General features: G+C 42.7%; 1 protein-coding gene across 2 annotated transcripts in view; it reads right to left on the bottom strand.

The window, feature by feature from the left end:
* Window positions 1-2258: 2258 nt before the first annotated feature.
* pwp1 (PWP1 homolog, endonuclein) overlaps window positions 2259-22081 on the bottom strand; it is a 62526-nt gene continuing 42703 nt past the window's right edge. For both annotated transcript variants that reach the window (XM_068050223.1, XM_068050224.1), the window contains exons 10-15: window positions 18548-18609; window positions 13286-13397; window positions 6694-6784; window positions 4904-5025; window positions 4332-4437; window positions 2259-2583 (exon numbers count right to left, since the gene is read on the bottom strand). In XM_068050223.1, the coding sequence (XP_067906324.1) occupies window positions 2477-2583; window positions 4332-4437; window positions 4904-5025; window positions 6694-6784; window positions 13286-13397; window positions 18548-18609 (600 nt within the window). In that variant the 3' untranslated portion in view covers window positions 2259-2476. The remainder of the gene's footprint in view (window positions 2584-4331; window positions 4438-4903; window positions 5026-6693; window positions 6785-13285; window positions 13398-18547; window positions 18610-22081) is intronic.

The following is a 22081-nucleotide window of genomic DNA, read 5'->3' as shown; positions in this document are numbered from 1 at the left end:
CTACTGTGCAACCACCCACCCCCCACCATGCTCCCTGATCTACATTGGCTCTCAGTTAAGCAACATTTCAGTTTTAGAGTTCTCATCCTGGTTTTCAAATCACTCCGGACCTCTGTAACCTCCTCCAACCCGTGGAAATAAAAACGGGAAATGCTGGAAATACACAGCAGGTCTGGCAGCATCTGTGGTAAGAGAAGCAGAGTTAATGTTCCAGGTCAGTGACCCTTCTTCAGAACTAGCAGATATTATAAACTTGAAAGGTTTTAAGCAAGTAAAGCAGGGGTGGGGCAAGAGATAACAAAGGAGGTGTAGGTAGGACAAGGTCACAGAGAATAACTGACCAGAGGTCATGGAGCAAAGGCAAACAATACATTAACATATTGTTTGCCTTTGCTCCATGACCTTCTGGTCAGTTATTCTCTGTGACCTTGTCCTGTCAGCACCTGCTCTTTTGCTATCTCTTACCCCACCCCAGCTTTACTTGCTTAAAATCTTTCACATTTATAATATCTGCTAGTTCTGAAGAAGGGTCACTGACCTGAAATGTTAACTCTGCTTCTCCCTCCACAGATGCTGCCAGACCCAAGTATTTCCAGCATTTCTTGTTTTTATTTCAGATTTCCAGCATCCACAGTATTTTGCTTTTAAGCCTCTGAAATATCTACACTCTTCAGCTTCCTAATGTTAATTATTCCCATGTTGCCTGTGCCTTCAGCAGCCTCAGCCCCAAGCTCTGGAATTTCTTCCCTAAACCTCGCCAACTAGCTTTCCTGCTTTAAGGCGTTCCTTAAAACCTACCTCTTTGTCCAAGCTTTTGGTCACCTGTCCCAATATGAGTGACTTAGTGTCAAGTTTTGCTTGATAATGCAGCTTGGGACATTTTACTATGCTAAAGGCGCTATATAAATGCAAGTTGTTATTGTACATTTACCACAACCTGTTATACACACATACCACCAACACCTTCAGGTACTCAGGCCCTACACCCCAAAATCCCCTCCCACTCTCCATTTAAGACCTTCATTAAAACCCATCTCTTGGCCAAGCTTTTAGTGGCTGCCAATATCTCTTCAGTTTTGCATCCATTTTTTTGTTGCATGTCTAAAGCACTTTTGGATGAATGATACAGCACAAAAAGGAGGCCATTCTGCCCACTCTGCCTGTGCCAGCTCTTTGAAAGAGCTATCCAATAAGCCCCATTTCCCCTGTTCGTTCCCCACAGCCTTGCAAATTTCTCATCAAGCAGCAGTATTTACAACATCCCTTTAACTTAACATTCCAATGTTCTTCACAGAAGCATCAAACGAGCCACAGAGATATTAGAACAGGTGGCCAAAAGCTTGGTCCAAGATGTAGGTTTTACCTTTTCATGTTGAGTTACTATTGAATCTGCTTCCACCACCCTTTCTGGCAGTGCATTCCCGATCAGAAGTGTAAAAAAAAAACTCATCTCCTCCCTGGATATTTTGAAAATTACCTTAAATCTGTATCCTCTCATTACCAATGGTTCTGCCACTGGAAACCCTTTCTCTGTATCTACTCTATCAAATCGCCTCATAATTTTTAACACCTCTATTAAAACCCCCCATAACCTTCCCTACTCTAAACAGAACAACCCCAGCTTCTCCATATAACTGAAGTCCCTCATTCCTTATGCATTCTAGTGAATCTCCTTTACACCCTCAAAGGCTTTGACATCCTTCCTCAAGTGTGGGAACCAACAGTGGACTCAAGACTCCAGCTGACATCTAGCCAGTGATTTGTAAAAGGTGACCAAAAGTTGTTAGAACAGCAAGTGGGACTGGAAGTGTATTAGGGAGTACAACTGTCCCAACTCTGCCCTTTAGGGAACAACTCTCCCCGCTCTTTAACCAACTTCCAATCCATCTGGCCACATTCCCTTCGACACCAGGTACCTTCATTTCACCAATGGCTCTAAGCTGCTCAGGCCAGTTGCCCATTTTCTTTGACCCAGTAATCTTCACTGTTCCCAGTCATATGTTTTTTTATGCAAGAAACATTAATAAAAATGGTTGATTCTAAAAGTCTGAACGTAACAAAGTGCTAAACATGTTTGTATACAAATTGCAATTGTACTTCCTCTCAGTATGTAGAAATGGGTTGCCCAAGCATCATATCTGTGAATTGCCAGTGAACCAGTTTGGAAAGTGTTGATCAGCGATTCCTTACAACAGTTCACACAGGAATCTTATCGTTGCTTTCTGGCAGTGTGAAACTACAAAAATCACGCGCACAGGAAAAGCATCATCCAACTTTATTGCACAAGTACTATAGCATTACACGAGACAGGATACCTGCTCAGTAATTTTATACAATGTAATAAGACTTAAAATTCAGTCAGCATTATCTTTCCTCGGTTATGATCAAGTCTTTGAGGCCATCTACAACTTAACAATGGAATTGAAAAGCTGTAAGTAACTATCTGCTGTTGCTGGAAGTGTCTGCATCTTTCAGACTAGGACTCCATTGCATTCTCTGTCATGCTGCTGGCAACAGGGCCAGTAACCGATGAACAGGGTGCAGCTACCTGTAATCTTTCACGAGATCCAAATGCCACGTTCACTGAAAAACCATCACAGTAGCACAAACAAGGAAAAGAGAGGAATTAAACTTCAGTGTGTCTAAAGACTTTGGAACAAAGAAACACTTTGCACATATCAGTCAGAGTAAGGTTCATAAACAGGGAAGGAATGAGGGGAGAGGACTGGACAACAGGGTGCTAAACATCACAGAATTCTGTTCCAAAGCATCTGCAGTTCTGAACATCAGCCAATGTTAAAAGACTTGCATTTATACAACACGTTGCATAAGCACCAGACGTCCCAAAGCGCTTTACAGTCAATGAAGTACTTTTGAAGTGTAGGAATTTTCGTAATGTAGGAAACATGGCAGCCGGTTTGTGCACAGCAAGCTCCCACAATAGATAATCTGTTTTAGTGATGTCGACTGACAGATAAATATTGGCCAGGACACCAGAGAGAACTCCGCTGCTCTTCTTCAAAATAGTGTCATGGGATCTTTTACAGCCACCTGAGGGGGCAGACAGGGCCTTGGTTTAACATTTTTCACTCGAACACTCATCCTAGGGTGGGGTTTGAACCCACTCAGAGGCATGACTGCTATGAACTGAGCCACGGCTGAATGTTTCTGAGGAAGGTGATATTTGAACACAACAGTAGGCCAGGACAGGCCTTTGTGCCAACTTGAACACAACCATCTTCCAACACAAATTACAATGAACACTTCAGCACTGAACTTGCCTGCAGCATCAGATGCTGAGTGTTTCAATGTTCAATGCATGAAATCTAGAATGTGGGGGAGTCAAGAATTCTATCCAAATCAAATCCCAACTCTTACATGTGACAATTGAAAGACCAGAAGTTCTCAAAATGTTGAACTGTGAAGGAAAAGCTTCACACATAGCATCTTAGTGTGAATTTTCTCCAGCCGAGTTATAACACAGCTTTCCAATCACCCAGCAACTGAACAAGCACCTCTTTCAATACCATAGAATCAATCATTGAATGATACAACACAGGAAGGCTATTCAGCCCATCATGCCTGTGCCAGTTCTTTGGTGGAGCTATCCAATTAATGCTACTCCCCTGCTTTCTCCCCAGTCCTGTAGTTTTTCCCAAGTATTTATCCAATTCCCTATTGAAAGTTACTATTGAATCTGCTTCCACTGTCCTATCAGACAGCGTATTCCAGGTAACACATCCCATCTCTAGTTCTTTCGCCAATCACCTTAAATCCTCCGGTTACTGACCCTTCTGCCACAGGAAACAGTTTTGCCTGATTTAACACTCACATCCTCCCCTAGCTAATTGGTTATCAAAAACATTATTGCACTCTTTACGTGATACTACTTTACTGATTCAGCTTCCTTAAAAAGTTGATCTACAGAACCAAAGTTTACAGCACAGAAGATGACCATAGGGCCTATCGTGTCTGTGCTAGAACAATCAAAAACTAACCTCACTGTTCTCCCCTTACTCCTGTATCTTCCCCTTATTCAAATATTTATACATTTTTCCCTTCAAAGATGCAATGGTCTCTGCCTCAACCACTACCTGTGACAAAGCATTCCATGCTCCAACAACCCTCTATGTAGAGAAGTTTTTCCTAGCCTCTCTTCTCACTTGGTGATAATTTTAAATTAATGCCCAACAAAATTGATTCCTCAACTGTAGAAATTATTTTTGTATTTATTGTCAAATAACTGAAGAATATTCTGCATGAACATTCTGACTTTAGGTAAGTGAGCTGTCTGTATTTAGAAACCCGAGGTCCTTGGTGCCAGCCATTACCTGCAGACACATTGCTGATATCCCATGTGCGCAGGCCTCCCTTCTGTCCTCCAAAAGAGTAGATAAATGGCAAGTCTGGACAACAAGCTGCACAGAACACTACACCCTGAAAACAGACATAGGGACAAGGTCATAGAGCTGAAACAACAGTTCAAATTAATTCAGTGATTCAAAATACAGATCCAATCCCGCATTCACTTTAGACTTCCACCCAGCCCAGTACAAACTCCCCCGAACCTGTATAAAAAGCAAAGTTGATATTGTTTCACCTACTTTAGAACTGCACCAAGAGCAGAGATTGGGAGCTTTCCATACTGGAAATGACAGCCACACTAATATCAAACTGTAAAGTGTGAAATAATCCACTCCCACATGAAAACAAACCGTAAAATACATACACAATTCAGCAGCTGGTTAACAGCTCTTAACCTGCAGCCACAGTGTCACAATGACACTCAAAAGTGCTAGTGGTTAATGTGCTGAAACAGTGGCACAGGCAGCACCCGAACTACCATTAATACATTCTGCTGCATCTTACCTTCAGCCCGATTCTCTGTTTTTCAGTAACTTACCATTTTCATCTCCCTGGAATGCACCAAGCTGGGTTTATTCCCCAAAATATCCCAGATCTTCACATGTTTATCGGAAGACGATGTTACCAGACAGCCTTGGATTTGGCTACTGAGCTCTAAACCTGAAGAAAATAATTTTATTTTACGCTCATGATGGTTTATCAATGGCTGTTTCCAAGAACCAGGTAACTGAGGTACAGTTCGGTCAGTTATATACACTGTACAGTCAGTCATTCAGTTAGATTATTGCTGATCTGCATCTCCACCTCATTTACCCACCTGTGTGCCAGAGGGGAACGGAATATAATTTGCAAAGCAATGATAATAGTAACAGAAATATACAGATAGTAGAGTTTTAGCAAATAGAATTTTATGAAGGCTTTAACCACAAATGTTAGCTCTTCCACCACCTCATCAAATCGCAAGGGGCCGAGACAAGCTAAAAATATGAACAAAGTCTAGAGTCATAGAACACCAGTTAATTCCTGGAGAACTGGGTACAGGAGGATCCCACAGCAAGACAGTGTCAGGTGCCAATCTAGTCCATATATAGAGGTCCATTAGCACTGAGCTGTCTGCCGGGTTATGGTTCAAGTATTTAGTAATAGGATTTTCTCAAGAATTCTAAGCCATTTCTTGGCACTTTAGCTCCTGAGCTTTTCTGCCAATGGCCACAGCACTGTTACTGGCACCGAGAGCCCCCCGCCCCCACTCTGGAGGGCCGCCAATGGGAGGACCCAGGAGAGGCAGGGCGCCTGTACCAAACCAAGCGCAACCATTACAATATGTAAATGATTAATGGTTACACATCCCTCCACTTGTATTCATTACATTAAATTTCACCTACTTTCATCACTAGTGTGTTCTGCTCCCTGCACGTGTGTAAATCTGTGCCTGGAGTTGACAATAATAATGATGAGCTGAATCACAAAACCTGCACTTTACCAACTTTCAACAATTTACATTGGTATAACAGAATGGGAACCCAAGACACTTCGGTACAGTGGAGGGAGCGCCGCACCATCGGAGGGGCGGTGCCGAGGGAGCGCCGCACTGTTGCAGGTGTCGACCTTCAGATGAGACACTAAACCCTGTGTACCTGTCTATGACTCGAGGAGGTGTCAAAGTTACACAGGAGCAGGAAGGAGGAATTCTCCATGTCTTAACCCACCACCCTTGACCAGCATTAGAGTCACTGCTTGTTCCATGAATTACTGGACCCAAATTCGTAATCAGATTCAGCCACACAACAGTGACTCCATTTGACTTCAAAGTTGCTCACATTACAGCAGAGAAGATTAAGGAGAGATTTAATAGAAATGTTCATAAACACAAAGGGTTTTGATAGAGTAAATGAGAAACTGTTTCCACTGGAAAGACTCTGGTCGGTAACCAGAGGACACAGATTTATATAAATGCAAGGCTCTCTTTATAAAATCTAGATTGAGACAGGTTTGATTAATGATTGGACTCTCCTTCTGCTAAACACTTCAATGAGATTATATCTCTATTAAATGTAGGCGATTTCACTGAACACTGTTCACGATAGTCTCTGGAACCCTGTCTCGTAAATCCAATGATACACTGACTTTCATTGACCAAAAAGCTAAAGCTTGTTTCCTGGAGTTCAGTAAAAAAATGATCTGGCCAAAACATTTGTCTAAGGAACAATGGAAAGATGAAATTGGCCAAGAGCAAGTTTTGTCACATTGCGCTTGGAAAACAGGAAGCAGGCTTGAGAAACAGACTGTGGTTTCAGAAATGCGATTGGTTAATAAATCACTTCTTACCCGTTACCTCTCCATCATGAGCTTTGAGTGTGAAAAGCGGTTTCTCTGATCGAGCATCCAAACAATACACAAAACCATCCTCCGTGCTGGCCTGGAAGAACAAGGCACAGCGTTAACTTCTAACCAAATCATGAAAACTGAAGGACAATAACTGGATATAATATTCCTTAATTACTCTGTCTGGGATTTTCTATCAAACTCAGGAACCATACACAGAAAACTATCAAACTCTTAGCTGCGCAGCCCCAGAATCCTTTTACGTTGAATAGCAGCACTCCGTCCTTCAAGCCTGTTCCGCCATTCAATGAGATCATGGCTGATCTGCAATCCAACGCCATATGCTCGCCTTTGCCTCAAGTCTGCTAATACCTTTGGTTAACAAAAATCTATCAATCTCTGTTTTAAAATTAACAGTTAATGCAGCATCAACTTCCCTTTGAGGAGGAGTTCCAAACTTCTACCACCCTTTGTGCGAAGAAGTGTTTCCTAATTTCACACCTGAAAAATCTAGCTCTAATTTTTAGACTCTGCCTCCTAGTTCTAGACTCCCCAACTAGCGGAAATAGTTTCACTCGCTCTACCTTATCTGTTCTCCTTAATATCTTGAAAATTTCAATCAAATTACCCCTTAACCTTCTAAATTCCAACAGGGAATACAACAAATCTCTCCCCATAATTTAACATTTGAGTCCAGTTTTCATACTGGTAAATCTACACTGCACTCCCTTCAAAGCCTATATATCGTCCCTAAGGTGTGGTGACTAACTGCTATCAGTACTCCAAGTGTGGTCTAATCGGGGTTTTGCATAGCTGAAGCATGAATTCTACCCCCTTGCATTCTAATTCTTTACATATAAAGGCCAGCATTCTATTAGCCTTTTTGATTATTTTCTGGACCGGTTCATCACATTTTAATGATCTGTGTTCCCGGATCCCCACCATTTCTAGCTTTTCCCCACAAAGTATCCTGCTCTATCCTTTTTAGCCCCATAGTGAATGACCTCACATTTGCCTACACTGAAATCCATTTGCCACAGTTTTACCTATTCATTTAATTCATCAACATCTCAATTTTACAATTTCATCTACACTGCTTACATTGCTGCCTATCTTTATGGTGTCGGCAAATTTGGATATGTGACTTTCTATCCCATCACCTAAGTCATTAATAAATAGTGAATAGTTGAGGTCCCAATGCAGATCTTTGCAGGACATCACTAGATAGCATAATGTAACGAGAGTTACATTATCCTGACACACTGTCTCCTGCCTCTCAACCAATTCCCTAATCAGGTCAAATCTTTGTCTTCAATTCCATAAGCTTCAGCTTTAACTAACGGTCTGTTATGAGGAGCTTTATCAAATACCTCTGGAAATCCATATAAACATCCATAGACAATCCCCTGTCCACCACTTTAGTCACCTGTTCATAAAATTCCATCAGATTCGTCAAGCATGACCTATCCCTTACAAATCCATGCTGGCGCTCTCTGATTAATTGAAACTTTTCAAGATGTTTGGTCAACCTATCTTTAATTATAGACTCTAGTAATTTCTTAACAACTCATGTTCGGTTAACTTGTCTATAATTCCCTGGTTTCCCTCTCTTACCTTTCGTAAATAAAGAAGTGACGTGCAATTTTCCATCTAAAGGAACGATTCCCAAATCAACAGAACTTTGCAAGATTATGAAAGCAAAATACTGCAGATGCTGGAAATCAAATAAAAACAAGAAATGCTGTTAATACTCAGCAGGTCTGGCAGCATCTGTGGAGAGAAGCAGAGTTAAAGTTTCAGGTCAATGACCCTTCATCAGAACTGACAAATATTAGAAATGTAAAAGGTTATAAGTAAAGCAGGGGGTGGGGCAGAGATAACCAAAGAGGTGTTGATAGGACAAAGTCACAGAGAATAATTGACCAGGTCACGGAACAAAGGCAAACAGTATGTTAATGGTGTGCTGAAAGACAAAGTGTTAGTACAGAGAGGGTGTGAATTGACTGTAAAGCACAAAGTACTCCAAGCACAAAAATTTGTGCAACACCTCCGCTCAGTCCGTAAGCATGACCCCGAGCTTCCGGTTGCTGGCCATTTCAACACTCCACCACTCTCATGCTCACATCTCTGTCCTGGGATTGCTGCAGTGTTCCAGCGAACATCAACACAAGCTTGAGGAACAGCATCTCATTTACCGATTAGGCACACTACAGCCTGCCTGACTGAATAGTGAGTTCAATAATTTCAGAGCACGACGTGCCCCCCCCCTTTTTATGTTTAGTTATTTTTTCTTTTTTTCTTTTCTCTTTGGTTATTCTATTTGTTTTTTTTTTAATGTTCGTGCTTGGAGTGCTTTGTGCTTTACAGTCTATTGAAACCCTCTCTGTACTAACTTTGTCTTTCAGCACACTATTATCACATCGTTTGCCTTTGTTCCATGACCTTCTGGTCAGTTATTCTCTGTGACCTTGTCCTACCAACACCTTCTCTTTTGTTATCTCTTGTCCCACCCCCCGCTTTACTTAAAACCTTTTACGTTTCTAATATTTGTCCGTTCCGATGAAGGGTCACTGACCTGAAATGTTAACTCTGCTTCTCTCTCCACAGATGCTGCCAGACCTGCTGAGTATTTCCAGCATTTCTTGTTTTTATTTGCAAGATTATAGTTAGGATATCTACAATGTTCTCGCCTACTTTTTTTTAAAACCCGGAGATGGAAACTGGCTGGTCCTGGGGATTTGTCACTCTTTTGTGTCATTAATTTCTCCATTACTGTTATTTTGCTAGTTAATTTTGTTGAGTGTCTGATTCAATAGGTTTCTGTGGAATGTCTGGCATGTTGACCTCTTCCTTCGCTGCAAATACTGACGCAAAGTAATTTATTTTTTATTTAGAGATACAGCACTGAAACAGGCCCTTCGGCCCACCGAGTCTGTGCCGACAAAGAGCCACCCATTTATACTAACCCTACAGTAATCCCATATTCCCTACTACCTACTTACACTAGGGGCAATTCACAATGGCCAATTTACCTATCACCTGCAGGTCTTTGGCGGTGGGAGGAAACCGGAGCACCCGGCAAAAACCCATGCGGTCACAGGGAGAACTTGCAAACTCCGCACAGGCAGTACCCAGAATTGAACCCGGGTCACCGGAGCTGTGAGGCTGCGGTGCGAACCACTGCGCCGCCCGTAATTATTCAATATGTCTCATATCGGTTTTCAAGGGGCCACATTGCTCCTGACTACCCTCTTTTTTGCTAATGTAATAGCAAATGTTTGTGTGCTGATTTTGATATCCCTGGTAAGTTTCTTTTTATAATCCCTTTTTGTAACTCTTAACTATCTGCTTTGTCCCCCTTTCTTGCCCTTGAATCTTTCTCATTTGACAGGATCTGCACTTTTTTTGCATTTTTGTATGCTTTTTCTTTTAGTTTTATGTCGTCTCTTACCTCTTTAGTTGTCCAGGGCTGTAGAGCACAAGACAGAGGTCGATAGATTTTTGGGTACTAAGGAAATTAAGGGATATAGGGATAGTGTGGGAAGATGGAGTCGAGGTCGAAGATCAGACATGATCCTGTCGAATGGTGCAGCAGGCACAAAGGATTAAATGGCCTATTCCAGCTCCCATTTCTTATATTCTTGCTCTTTAGTGGTATAAACTGGCCCTGTATCACAATAAATGATTTTTTGAACACCTCCAATCATCTTCTGTCATTTTATCCATAAGTAGATATGCCCAGTTTACTGCGGACAGTCTCTGTCTCATTCCATTAAAGTCAGCCGTACCTAAAACACTAAATCTGGCTCATTATTCATGTCATACCATTCAAGTTGAATTTTCAACAATCCAATTTGTTCCCTATACTCGGTGCATTTGAATAAAGAACACTTATTTGAGGCACACACCCTATTTTGTGCTGCTGCTTTAATGTTTTACTCACACATTTCTTATTTCTCTCTCCTGGTTATAGTTTTCCCTAAACCTGTAGTGCCTAAAGCACAATTTTTGACTGTTACTCTATTCTCTTCCCTTTTGTTTGTTTTTGAACAAACACTAATGAGACTCCATGGATGAATAAAGACATAAGGGCACAATTGAGAGTTAGGAAAGAGGCATACATTAAGTAAATAGACAGCAGAGAAGCACATAATAAGAGAATATGAAGAGATTACGGGAGAAGTCAAAAAAACAATTAGGAAGGCAAAGAGGAGCTGTGAAATTAAATCAGCAAAGAACATAAAACAAAATAGTAAAATATTTTACAGGCACATCAATAAAAAAAAAAGGAAGGCTGTGATGGGAATAAGCCCATTAAGGGATAGGTAGGATAATACAACAGGTAAGGACAGAGATGGAATATTAAATAACTATTTCACTTTGATATTTACCAGGGAGATAGAGCAGGTGGACATGACATTGAATGATGAGATGACTAATGAGATAAGTGCATTTAAAATAAAAAAAGGGGTATGTACTGAATAAACTAATTAAACTCAGAGGATATAGCCTCTGGTCCGGATGGATTGCATCCATGCATTTTAAGGTTAGGGGACAAATGGCAGAATAGATTGCTAGCTGACATCAAGATAGAAAGCAGAGTGTGGGAGTAAAGGGTAGTTATTCAGAGTGGCAGAAGGTGGGAAGTGGTGTTCCACAGTGAAGAGTGCTGGGAGCACTGCCTTTCACAATTTACATTAACGATTCAGACTTTGGAATCAAAAGCATAATTTCTAAATTTGCAATGATGCCAAATTTTGTGGCAGGGTGTGGGTCGGGAAGATAGTCAATACTGAGGAGGAATGCAACAAATTACAGGAAAGTATTAATAAACTTGCAGAATGGGCAAATAATTGGCAAATAATTTCTACAGATAAATGTGAGGTAGTACATTTTGGTAGGAAGAATAGGAAGGTCACTTATTTCTTGAAAGGGTTTGAGGAACGTGGGGATCTGAGAGTACAAATACACCAATCACTAAATGTTGCACCACAGGTTAGTGAGGCCATTAAAAAAAAAAAGCAAACCAAGCCCGATAATTTACTTCTAAAGGGACAGAATTGAAAAGTAGGGAAGTTATACTAAACCTGTACTGAACCTTGGTTAGACCACACTTAAAGAGTACTGTGTGCCATTCTGGTTACCATATTATAGAAAGGATATGGAGGCACTGGAGAGGGTGCAGAGAAGATTTAGAAGGATACCACCAGAAATGCGAGAGTATACATGTCAGGAAAGGATGAACAGGCTGGGTCTCTTCTCTTGAAGAAAAAGGCTGGAGGGGTGACCTAATAGAGGTCTTAAAATTGTGACAGATTTTGACAGCGGAAACAGAGAGAATGCTTCCACTTGCAGGGAAGAGCATAACTAGAAGCCATCAATATATCACCAAGAAATACAACAGGAAATTCAGAAGAAACTTCTTTACCCAGAGTGGTGAGAATGTGGAACTCGCTACCACAGGGAGTGGTTGACGTGAATAGTATAGATGTATTTAAGGTAAGACTAGACAAGCATATGAAGGAGAAGGAATAAAGAGTTACGATGATAGCTTTAGGTGAGGAAAGACAGGAGGAGGTTCACATGGAGCATAAAGGCCAGCATGGACTCGTTGGCTCGAATGGCTGTTTCTGAGCTGTATATCCAATGTAAACTATTATCTATACTATCTTTTCCATCTCAGCACCACCTGCACCCCCTGCCAACTCACTAGTTCAAAGTCCTTGTGACCGTCCTATTTATCCTTTCTGCTAAGTTCCTGGTGCCAGCCCGGTTCAGGTGGAGCCCATCCCAATGGCACAGTTTCTTCCTGTCCCAGTACTGGTGTCAGTGTCCCATGAAATGGAACCCCTTTTTCCCACACTACTCCTTTAGCCACGTGTTCATCTCCCTAATCTGCTTATCCCTACATCAATTTGCATCTGGCTCAGGTAATAATTCACAGATTATAACCCTCGAGATCCTGTTCTTTAATGTAGCCCCTAGTCCCTGGTACCATCCAAACAGGACCTCTTGCTTACTCTTCCCTCTAGTGTTAGCCCCAACATGGACCACAACAACTGGATCCTCTGCAATATTCTTTCAAGCCGGTTTAGATGTTCCTCACTTTTGGATCAGGAAGGCAACATCACACGGGACTCTCGATCCTGCTTACAAAGGAAGATACCTGTCCCCTTAATTATTGAATCCCCTATAACTGCTGCAACGAGCGGTTAGGATCTGGAATGCACTACATGAGTGTGCTGGATGCAGATTCAGTCGTGATTTTCAAAAGGGAATTGGATAATTATCTGAAGAAAAAAAATTTGTAGGGCTACAGGGAAAAGGCGGGGGAGTGGGTTGCTCTTGCAGAAAGCCAGCATGGACACGATGGGCCGAATGGTCTTCTGTGCTGTAACCATTCCATGACTATCACATTACACTTATCCCTCCTCCTCCCCCTCCTTGGACAGCCTTGTGCTCCAAGGTAACATGGTCTACATTCTTCATCCTTATCCTCACAAGCAGCAGGTTGTACCTGTTGAATAGGATTAGTTTCTGTGCTTCCTTATTCTATACCAATTAAATCTCACCCTGCGACCAGAATAAAGCTCACCAGGAAGTTACACGGTGAAAAATGATTCCACTTCACTCGCTCAACTTCCCCACTGAACCTCCAGCTGCGATGGCTCTCCTTCGGACTCCGGCAGTCGTACAATATGACTGACCTGTAGATAACCAAGGTACACACAAACCGCTGGAGTCAATACTGCAATAGACAATGGCAGGAACATTCAAAGGAAGGTTCTGATCATAGCTTTACATTCTGACAGTCAGCCCTAAACTTGCAGAGAAACACAAGACCATTCAGGGCACTAGCGGGAAAGGACGCCTGCAATTCCTTACGCACCAAGGTTCCAGGTCTCATCCACACCATACACGAGAGAATTATGGAGGAAGGGGAGGGTGAGCAATCAATAGGGTTCTGTACTGAGCCCTGTACCAGCTGACACCCACCCTCACCCATCACCCCTATGCTTGCTAACCTACATTGGCACCAGTTAAGCAACGCTGTTTTTAAAATTCTCATCCTGGTTTTCAAATCCCTCCATGGCCTCTCCCCTCCCTATCTCTGTAAGCTCCACAACCGTCAGAGATATGTGCACTTCTCCAATTCTAGCCTTTTGAGCATCCTCAATTTTAAATTGCTTCACGGCTGGTGGCCGCGCCTTCAGTTGTCTCGACGCAAGCTTTGAAATTCCCTCCTATACCTCCCTGCCTTTCTAACTCATCTTCCTCCTTTCAGACACTCTTAAAACCTACCTATTTCACCAAGCTTTGGGTCACCTGACCCAAGATCTCCTTTTGTGGCTCAATGTTATATTTTGTTTTATAATGCTCCTGTGAAGAGCCTCAAGACATTTTATTACATTAAAGGTGCTATCTAAATATAAATAAGTTCTTGTTGAAGAGCGATATTGGCATAAGACTGCAAGATGCGCTCTCATCTTAACTTTGGGTGAGACAAGAGGAAGCTACAGAGAGAAAGACAGACTTGCATTTTGATACCGTCTTTCACGACCTTAAGATGCCCCAAAGCATTTACAGCCAATGAAGTAATTCTGAAGTGTACTCACTATTTCTGATGTAGGAAATTTGGCAGCAAAATAAGGCACGGCAAGCTCCCACACACAGCAATGTGATAATGACCAGATAATCTGTTTTCAGTGAAGTTGGTTGAGCGATAAATATTGGCCAGGACTCTGGGAAGAATTTGCTGCTCTTCATTGAATAGTGCCATGACATCTTTTACATCTGAGGGGGCAGATGGGGGCATGGTTTAATGTCTCATCCAAAAGACATATCCTCCACCTGCGCAGCGCTCCCTCAGCACCGCTCCTCCGCCTGTGCGGCATTCCCTTGGTACGGCCCCTTCGCCTGCACATCGTTCCCTCAGTTCTGCCCCTCCGCCTGCACGGCACCCCCTCAGTACTGCCCCTCCGCCTGCATGGCACCCCCTCAGTACTGCACTGCGAGTATCAGCCTGGATTATGGGCTCAAAAGACAAAAGTAATAAAAAAAATTTACAGGAAGTGAAGCTACTGTGAACGTGATTTTCTGACAGTTAAAGCTGCAGACAAAACTCAAATTGGTTGGCCTATTAGAAGAGGTGCAATAGGTCAAATGGTCTCTGCTGTGCTGTAAAACATCCTGATTCTGTATTAATAATTTGAGCATCAGGTTTAAGCAATAAAACCCCATTAGAGAGAAACATTTGGAGTTAATGTTTATTTTGGGAATCTGAGCAGTGGAAACAGTACGCCAGCACACGGCCTGTGTTTCTCTGTGCAATAACAACTTATATTTATATAGCATCTTTAATGTAATAAAAAGTCCCAAGACATTTCACAGGAGTGTAATCCAACAAAATTTGACACTGGGCCACATCAGGAGATATTCAGGTAGATAATCAAAAGCTTGTTCAAAGAGGTAGGTTTTAAGGAGTGTCTTAGAGGAGGAGAGAGGAGGAGAGGTTTAGGGAGGGAATTCCAGGGCTTAAGGCCTTGGCAGCTGAAGGCATGGCCACCAATGGTAGAGCAATTAAAATCAGGACTGCTCAAAAGGCCAAAATTGGAAGAGCGCAGATCTCTTGGAAGGTTTGTGGAGCTTAATGAAATTACGGTGATAGGGAGGGGCAAGGCCATGGAGGGATTTGAAAACAAGGATGAAAATTTTAAAAATCGAAGCATTGTTTAAGAGGTGCCAATGTATGTCAATGAGCTTTGGATGACAAGATTATGGAAGGCTGGCCAGGTAGGTGTTGGAATTGTCAAGTCTAGAGGTAACACAGGCATGGATGAAGGTTTCAGTAGCAGCTGAGCTCAGACAGACACAGTCGAGCCATGTTATGAAGGTAAAAAGAGGTGGTCTTAGTCATGGCGTGGATATATGGTCAGAAACTCATCAAGGACAAATACACCACCAAGGTTTGCGAACAGTCTGGTTTAGATTCAGACAGTTGCCAGGGAGAGGACAGAGTCGGTGGTTAGGGAATGGAGTTATGGCGGGGTCCGAAGGAAATGGCTTCGGTCTTCCCAATATTTAGCTGACGATGATTTACAGGCAGCATGTAGTCTGTGTTTCTCTGTACACACAGCATGCAGTCTGGCAAATACTCTGCAGTCATTGCACAGTAAAGGCTGGATCGATTTAAAGTCTTAAAATTGTAAAAAAATAAATTCAGAAATTAAAATATCATAAACCTAGATCAATGTATCCTGGGAAATTGTTACATTTGTTAATGGAATGTGCCATCGGCTGTTGCACATTGCCATATTACAGTGTCTCTAAACTGTTCCAAACACGTAACAATCTGTTCAACAGAAAATTGCATTTATATAGCACCTTTAACATAGGAAAACATCCTAAGAACACACAAGAATACAAGAAATAGGAGCAGAAGTAGACCATATGGCCCAGCGAGCCTGCTCCACCATTCAATACGATCTTGGTTGATCTTGGGCTTCAATTCCACTTTCCTGCCCGCTCCCCATATCCCTTGATTCCCTGCAAGACCAAAAATATATCCCAGCCTTAAATGTATTCAATGATGGAGCATCCACAACCCTCTGGGGTAGAGAATTCCAAAGATTCAAAACCCTTTGAGTGAAGTAATTTCTCTTCATCTCAGTCCTGAATGATTGATCCCTTATCCTGAGACTGTGTCCCTGTGTTCTAGATTCCCTGACCAGTGGGAACAATCTCTCAGCTTCTACCCTATCAAGCCCTTTCAGAATCTAGTGCGTCTCAATTAGATCGCCTCTCGTTCTTCTAAACTCCAGAGAATATCAGCCCAATTTACTTAGCCCATCATAGGGCAACCCCCTCATCCCATGGACCAATCTAGTAAATCTTCGCTGCACTGCCTCCAATGCAAGTATATCCTTTCTTAAATGTAGAGACCAAAACTGCACACAGTAATCCAGGTCCAGTCTCACCAAAGACCTGTACATTTTTAGTAAGACCTCTTTTCCCTGTCCTCCAATCTCCATGCAATAAAGGCCAACATGCCATTTGCCTTCCTAATAGACTGCTGCACCTGCATAATAACTTTGTGCGTTCCTTGTATTAGTAACCACCCCCCCCACCCCCCCAAAGTCTCTCTCAACATCAACACTTACCACTTTCACACCTTTTAAAAATTCTGATTTTCTACTTTTACAATCAAAGTAAACAACTTCACACTTCCCTACATTATACTCCATTTGCCATTTTGTTGCCCACTCACTTAACCTATCTATAGCTCTTTGCAGCCTCTCTACATCCTCCCCGCAGCTTACCTTTCCACCGAGCTTTGTATCATCAGCAAACTTAGATACATTACTCTCTGTCTCGTCATCCAAGACATTAATATAGCGTAAATAGCTGAGGCCCCAGTACTGATCCTGCGGCACCACACTACTCACTGCCTGCCAACTTGAAAATGCCCCATTTATGCTCAGTCTCTGCTTCCTGTCTGTTAACCAATCCTCTATCCACACTAATATATTAACCCTAACACCATGAGCTCTTATCTTGCCTATTAACCTTTCATGTGGAACCTTATTGAATGCCTTTTGAAAATCCAGGTATACAACATCTACTGGTTCCCCTTTATCTACCCTACTAGTTACATCCTCAAAAAACTCGAATAAATTTGTCAAACTGGATCTCCCTTTAGTAAAACCATGCTGACTTGTTCTAATCATACTATGCTTTTCCAAGTGCAATGTTAAGACTTCTTTAATAATAGTTTCCAGCATCTTCCCAACAGCTGATGTTAGGCTAACTGGCCTGTAGTTCCCAGTTTTCTCTCTACCTCCTTTCTTAAAAAGCAGCACAACATTTGCCAACTTCCAATCTGACGAGACTATTCCTGAATCAAAGCCAGCGTATCCACTATCTCTGCAGCTAGCTCTTTTAGAACCCTAGGATGTAGGCCATCTGGTCCCAGGGACTTGTCAGATTTTAGTCCCTCAAGTTTCTCCAATACTTTTTCTCGACTGATATCAATATCCTTAATGTCCTCACTCTTTTTAGCCCCTGGTATGGAACTTGTGTCTTCTACTGTGAAGAACAGACACAAAATATTTGTTCAATGCCTCTGTCATTTCCTCATTCCCCATGATGATTTCTCCTGTCTCTGCCTCTACTCTCTTCCTTTTTATGTACTTATAAAAGCTCTTACAATCTGTTTTTATATTGCTGACTAGTTTCCTCTCATATTCCATTTTTTCCCTTTTTGCCAACTTTTTGGTGGCCCTTTGCTGGTTTCTAAAACACTCCCAATCCTCAGACTTGCTACTATTTTTTGCTACATTGTAAGCCTCTTCTTTTAGTCCATTACGCTCAACTTCCTAAGTGAGCCACAGATGGGTCTTTCTGGACGAGTTTTTGTTTTTGAATGGAATGCTTTTGAACGATGTTCAGGCACGTAATCTGGCAAACACTGACTGAGCCAAAGAAAGAGATATTAGCAGGGCTAATTAAAAGCTGAGTCTAAGAGGTTGGCTTTAAAGAAACAGAGGAGGAAAGGTTTGTTTGTTTGGGGAGTGGGGGTGGGGAGAATTCCAGGGCTGAGGGCAAGGCAGCTGAAAGCCCAGACACCAATGGTGGAACAGATGGAATGAGAGATGCAAAAGAGGAGGAATGCAGAGATCTCAAAGGGCTGTAGGACGTTCGAGCTAGGCAGGGGCGAGGCCATGAAGAAAGCTGAACACAAGGATGAGAATTGTAAATGTGAGGTGTTGTTGGTCTGGGTAGGACAGAGATAAACTGACCCTAAAGAGGGAGGAGAAAATTTAGAAAATGGATGCAAATGCCTAGAATTGTATCTCACTTGTCAAATGATCCAGAGAGAAGTGTCTGTGCTTCAAATGGATGCCAGCAGAGAGTCTGCACCTGAAAGGAAACAAAAAGTGAGCAAAAGATTCACACTGATGCAATCAACTCTCCGGCTCATAAAATAAATCTGCACCAGATAACTACGCGCACAGACCCTGTAAACCTGTACCAGATCAGATGGGCCAAATGGTTTTTTTCTATGCCGTTAATTCTATATAATTTTATGTAATTAGGATGGTATCTAAGGTTATCCAATTTCCAAACATGGAGCCTTTTCAAACATTATTCATTTCCAGGATGTCGGCATCGTTGGTAAGGCCAATCCCGAATTGCCTGAGAGTAGGTAGTGGTGAACCCCCTTCATGAACTGCTGCAGACCAGTCAGGTTAGGTAATTCCAGGATGTTGACGTAGAGACGATGAAGGAATGGTGATAAGTATCCAAGATCACCCAAATCCCAAAAGCACCCCAACCGCACTCCACCCCGATAGCACCTAAACTGTACAGAGCACAAAATCATCACAACCAAAGTAATCGCAGGCACCATTTACATATATTGCACCTTACTGGAGACGGTGCAATATTTTATATACACACTCAAAAAAACCCCACAATACACTCAACAAGCTGTAGCCCTGTTCTCTCAACTGTCTTCATTGAATTTAAAAGCATCTGAGATAACCAATTACATTGCCTTCCTCTTCTTTCATTCAATGATGACAGCTGGACGATCTGGGGATATCATCCAAACCAGAATGGAGCTTAAGTGATGAAGGTACCCCATCACTCAAACCTACCAATTGAGGTTGGTACTGCTTTAAAGTTCTCGATTATCTTAGTGTTCACGAAAGGGGCCAGTATAAGTGCAGCTGCCATCACCACCAATTACAGAGCATCTGGTTAGGTTGATGGGCATACAGATGTGGAGGCAGTTAGATAGTGGGTTCAGGTGGAGGAAGTGATGGGTGGAGATGGACAGCACTGGCATTCAGGGGGTTGACATGGAGGCATTTAAAGGTAAGGATGAAAATTTGAGATATAAAGCATGCCAGCTGTTTGTCACTATTTGCTATACAACTGCTAACTTCCCCAAGAGCTGGGTCAGGCTGCATAACAAAGCCTGGCACTGTACATCCAAACCCCAGCACAACTGGCCCAAAGGTGGGGGGGTGGGACAGCACCACCCAAAAGTAGTAGTGACAGCTCCTGAACTGAACAGGGAGGGAAGTGCTTCAAATATTTAGTCTGGTTTGACAGCACAGTGTACAGAATGAGAGAATGTTGTATCACCTGCAATGATTTCTCTTCCTGCTCCTGCACTGTTATCTCGAGTCCCTCAAGGATCAATCCATAGCCCCCTATTTCTCATCTACATATTTCCCTTCACGATATCATCTGAAAACACAGCATTAGTTTCCACATGTACACTAATGACACCCAGCTCTACCTCACCACCACCTCTATCAACTCTTTCACTGCCTCTAAATGGTCAGACTGCCTGTCCGACATGCAGTACTAGACAAGCAGAAATTTCCTCCAATTAAATATTGGGAAGACTGAAGGCAGTGTCTTCGCTTTCACAGACTCTGTTCCTTAACCACTGACACCATCCTGCTCCCTGGCAGATGTCGGAGGCTGAACCAGACTGTTTGCAACCTTGGTGTCATATACAACCACATATCTGCACCATCACTATGACCGTCTATTTCCATCTCCGTATTGCTGTCTGACTCCACCTCTGCTCAACTGCTGCTGAAACCCTTTATCCATGCCTTTGTAATCTCTAGACTCAACCTTGCCAATGCACTGCTGGTCAGCCTCGCACTTTCTACCCTCTGTAAACTTGAGATAATCCAAAACTCTGCTGCCTATGTCCTAACTCGCACTAAGACCCATTCACCCATCACCCCTTTGTTCGCTGACCTACCTGTCAAGCAATGCCTCAATTTTAAAATTCTCACCCTCATTTTCAAATCCTTCCACAGCCTCACCCCTCCCTATCTCTGTAATCTGGTTGGAGTCATACCTAGCACAAAGGATGATGATTGTGGTTGCTGGAGGCCAATCATCTCAGCCCCAGGACACTGCTGCAGGAGTTCCTCAGGTTAGTATCCTACACCCAACCATCTTCAGCTGCTTCATCAATGACCCTCCCTCCAGCATAACGTCAGAAGTGAGGATGTTTGCTGATGATTGCACAAAGTTGAGAACCATTGGCGATTCCTCAGATACTGAAGCATTTCCTATCCATATGCAGCAACATTCAGGCTTGGGCTGATAAGTGGCAAGTAACATACACACCACACAAGTGCCACGCACTGACCATCTCAAACAAGAGAGAATCTAACCACCTCCCCTTGACATTCAACGGCATTACCATCACTGAATCCCCCACCATCAACATCCTGGGGTTCATCAGCGATCAGAAACTGGAGCAGCCACATAAATACTGTGGCTACAAGAGCGGGTCAGAGGCTGGGAATTCTGCAGCGAGTAACTCACTTCCTGACTCCCCAAAGCCTGTCCACTATCTACAAGGCACAAGTGAGGAATGCATGGAATACTCTCCACTTGCCAGGATGAATGCAGCTACAACATTCAAGAAACTTGACACCATCCAGACCAAAGCAGCCTCCTTTATTGGCACCCCATTTACCACTGGCACACATTGGCAGCAGTGTGTACCATCTACAAGATGCACTGCAGCAACTCGCCAAGGCTCCTTCGACAGCACCTTCCAAACCTGCAACCTTCTAGTTAGTAAAGAACAAGGGCAGTAGGCAGGTGGGAACACTAGCACCTGCAAGCCCCCCGAAGTTGCACACCATTCTGACTAGGATATAAATTACCATTCCTCCATCATCGCTCTGTCCAAATCCTGGAAGTCCTCCCCCTAACAGCACTCTGGGTCTATCTACGCCATATGGACTGCAGCGGTTCAAGACAGCGGCTCAAAACCACCTTCTCAAGGGCAATTCGGGATCAGCAATAAATGTTGGCCTTGGCAGTGATGCTCAAATCCCATGAACGAATAAAACAAACTCCTCCAGCCTTACAATCCTCCAATTCTGGCTTCTTCAGTATCCCAATTTTAATCACTCCATCACAGGTGGCCATATTTTCAGCTGCCAAGGCCCTAGACTCTGGACTTCCCCCACCCTCCCAAACCCTTCTACCTCTTAAGTCACTTCTTAAAACCTACCTTTTTGACCAAGCTTTTGGTCATTTCCACCAGTAGCTCTTTATGTGGCTTAGTGTCAAATTTTGTTTGATAACATCCCTGGGATGTTTTACTGTTTTAAAGGCAATATATAGTTGCAAGTTGCTGTTGTTTCTTTGCTGTGGCCAGCCTGGGAGTTTAGAGACGATGATATGTGCATCATTCAGCCATTTGTTCTGGTTGAAGACTGAGAGAGAGAACAGAAGCTGCAGCTGATCTTAAAATTCGGAAGGGTGTTTACTATTTTGTGCAGAGACTAATTTTGAATTATCATCTCAGAAGCCAGGACAAAATCGAAAGAGCCATCAC

The sequence above is a fragment of the Heterodontus francisci genome, chromosome 18 (genome assembly GCF_036365525.1).
Source record: "Heterodontus francisci isolate sHetFra1 chromosome 18, sHetFra1.hap1, whole genome shotgun sequence".
Lineage (NCBI taxonomy): Eukaryota > Metazoa > Chordata > Chondrichthyes > Heterodontiformes > Heterodontidae > Heterodontus > Heterodontus francisci.
The sequence above is the reverse complement of the archived record's forward strand: the minus strand, read 5'-3'. Positions and strand labels throughout refer to the sequence as shown.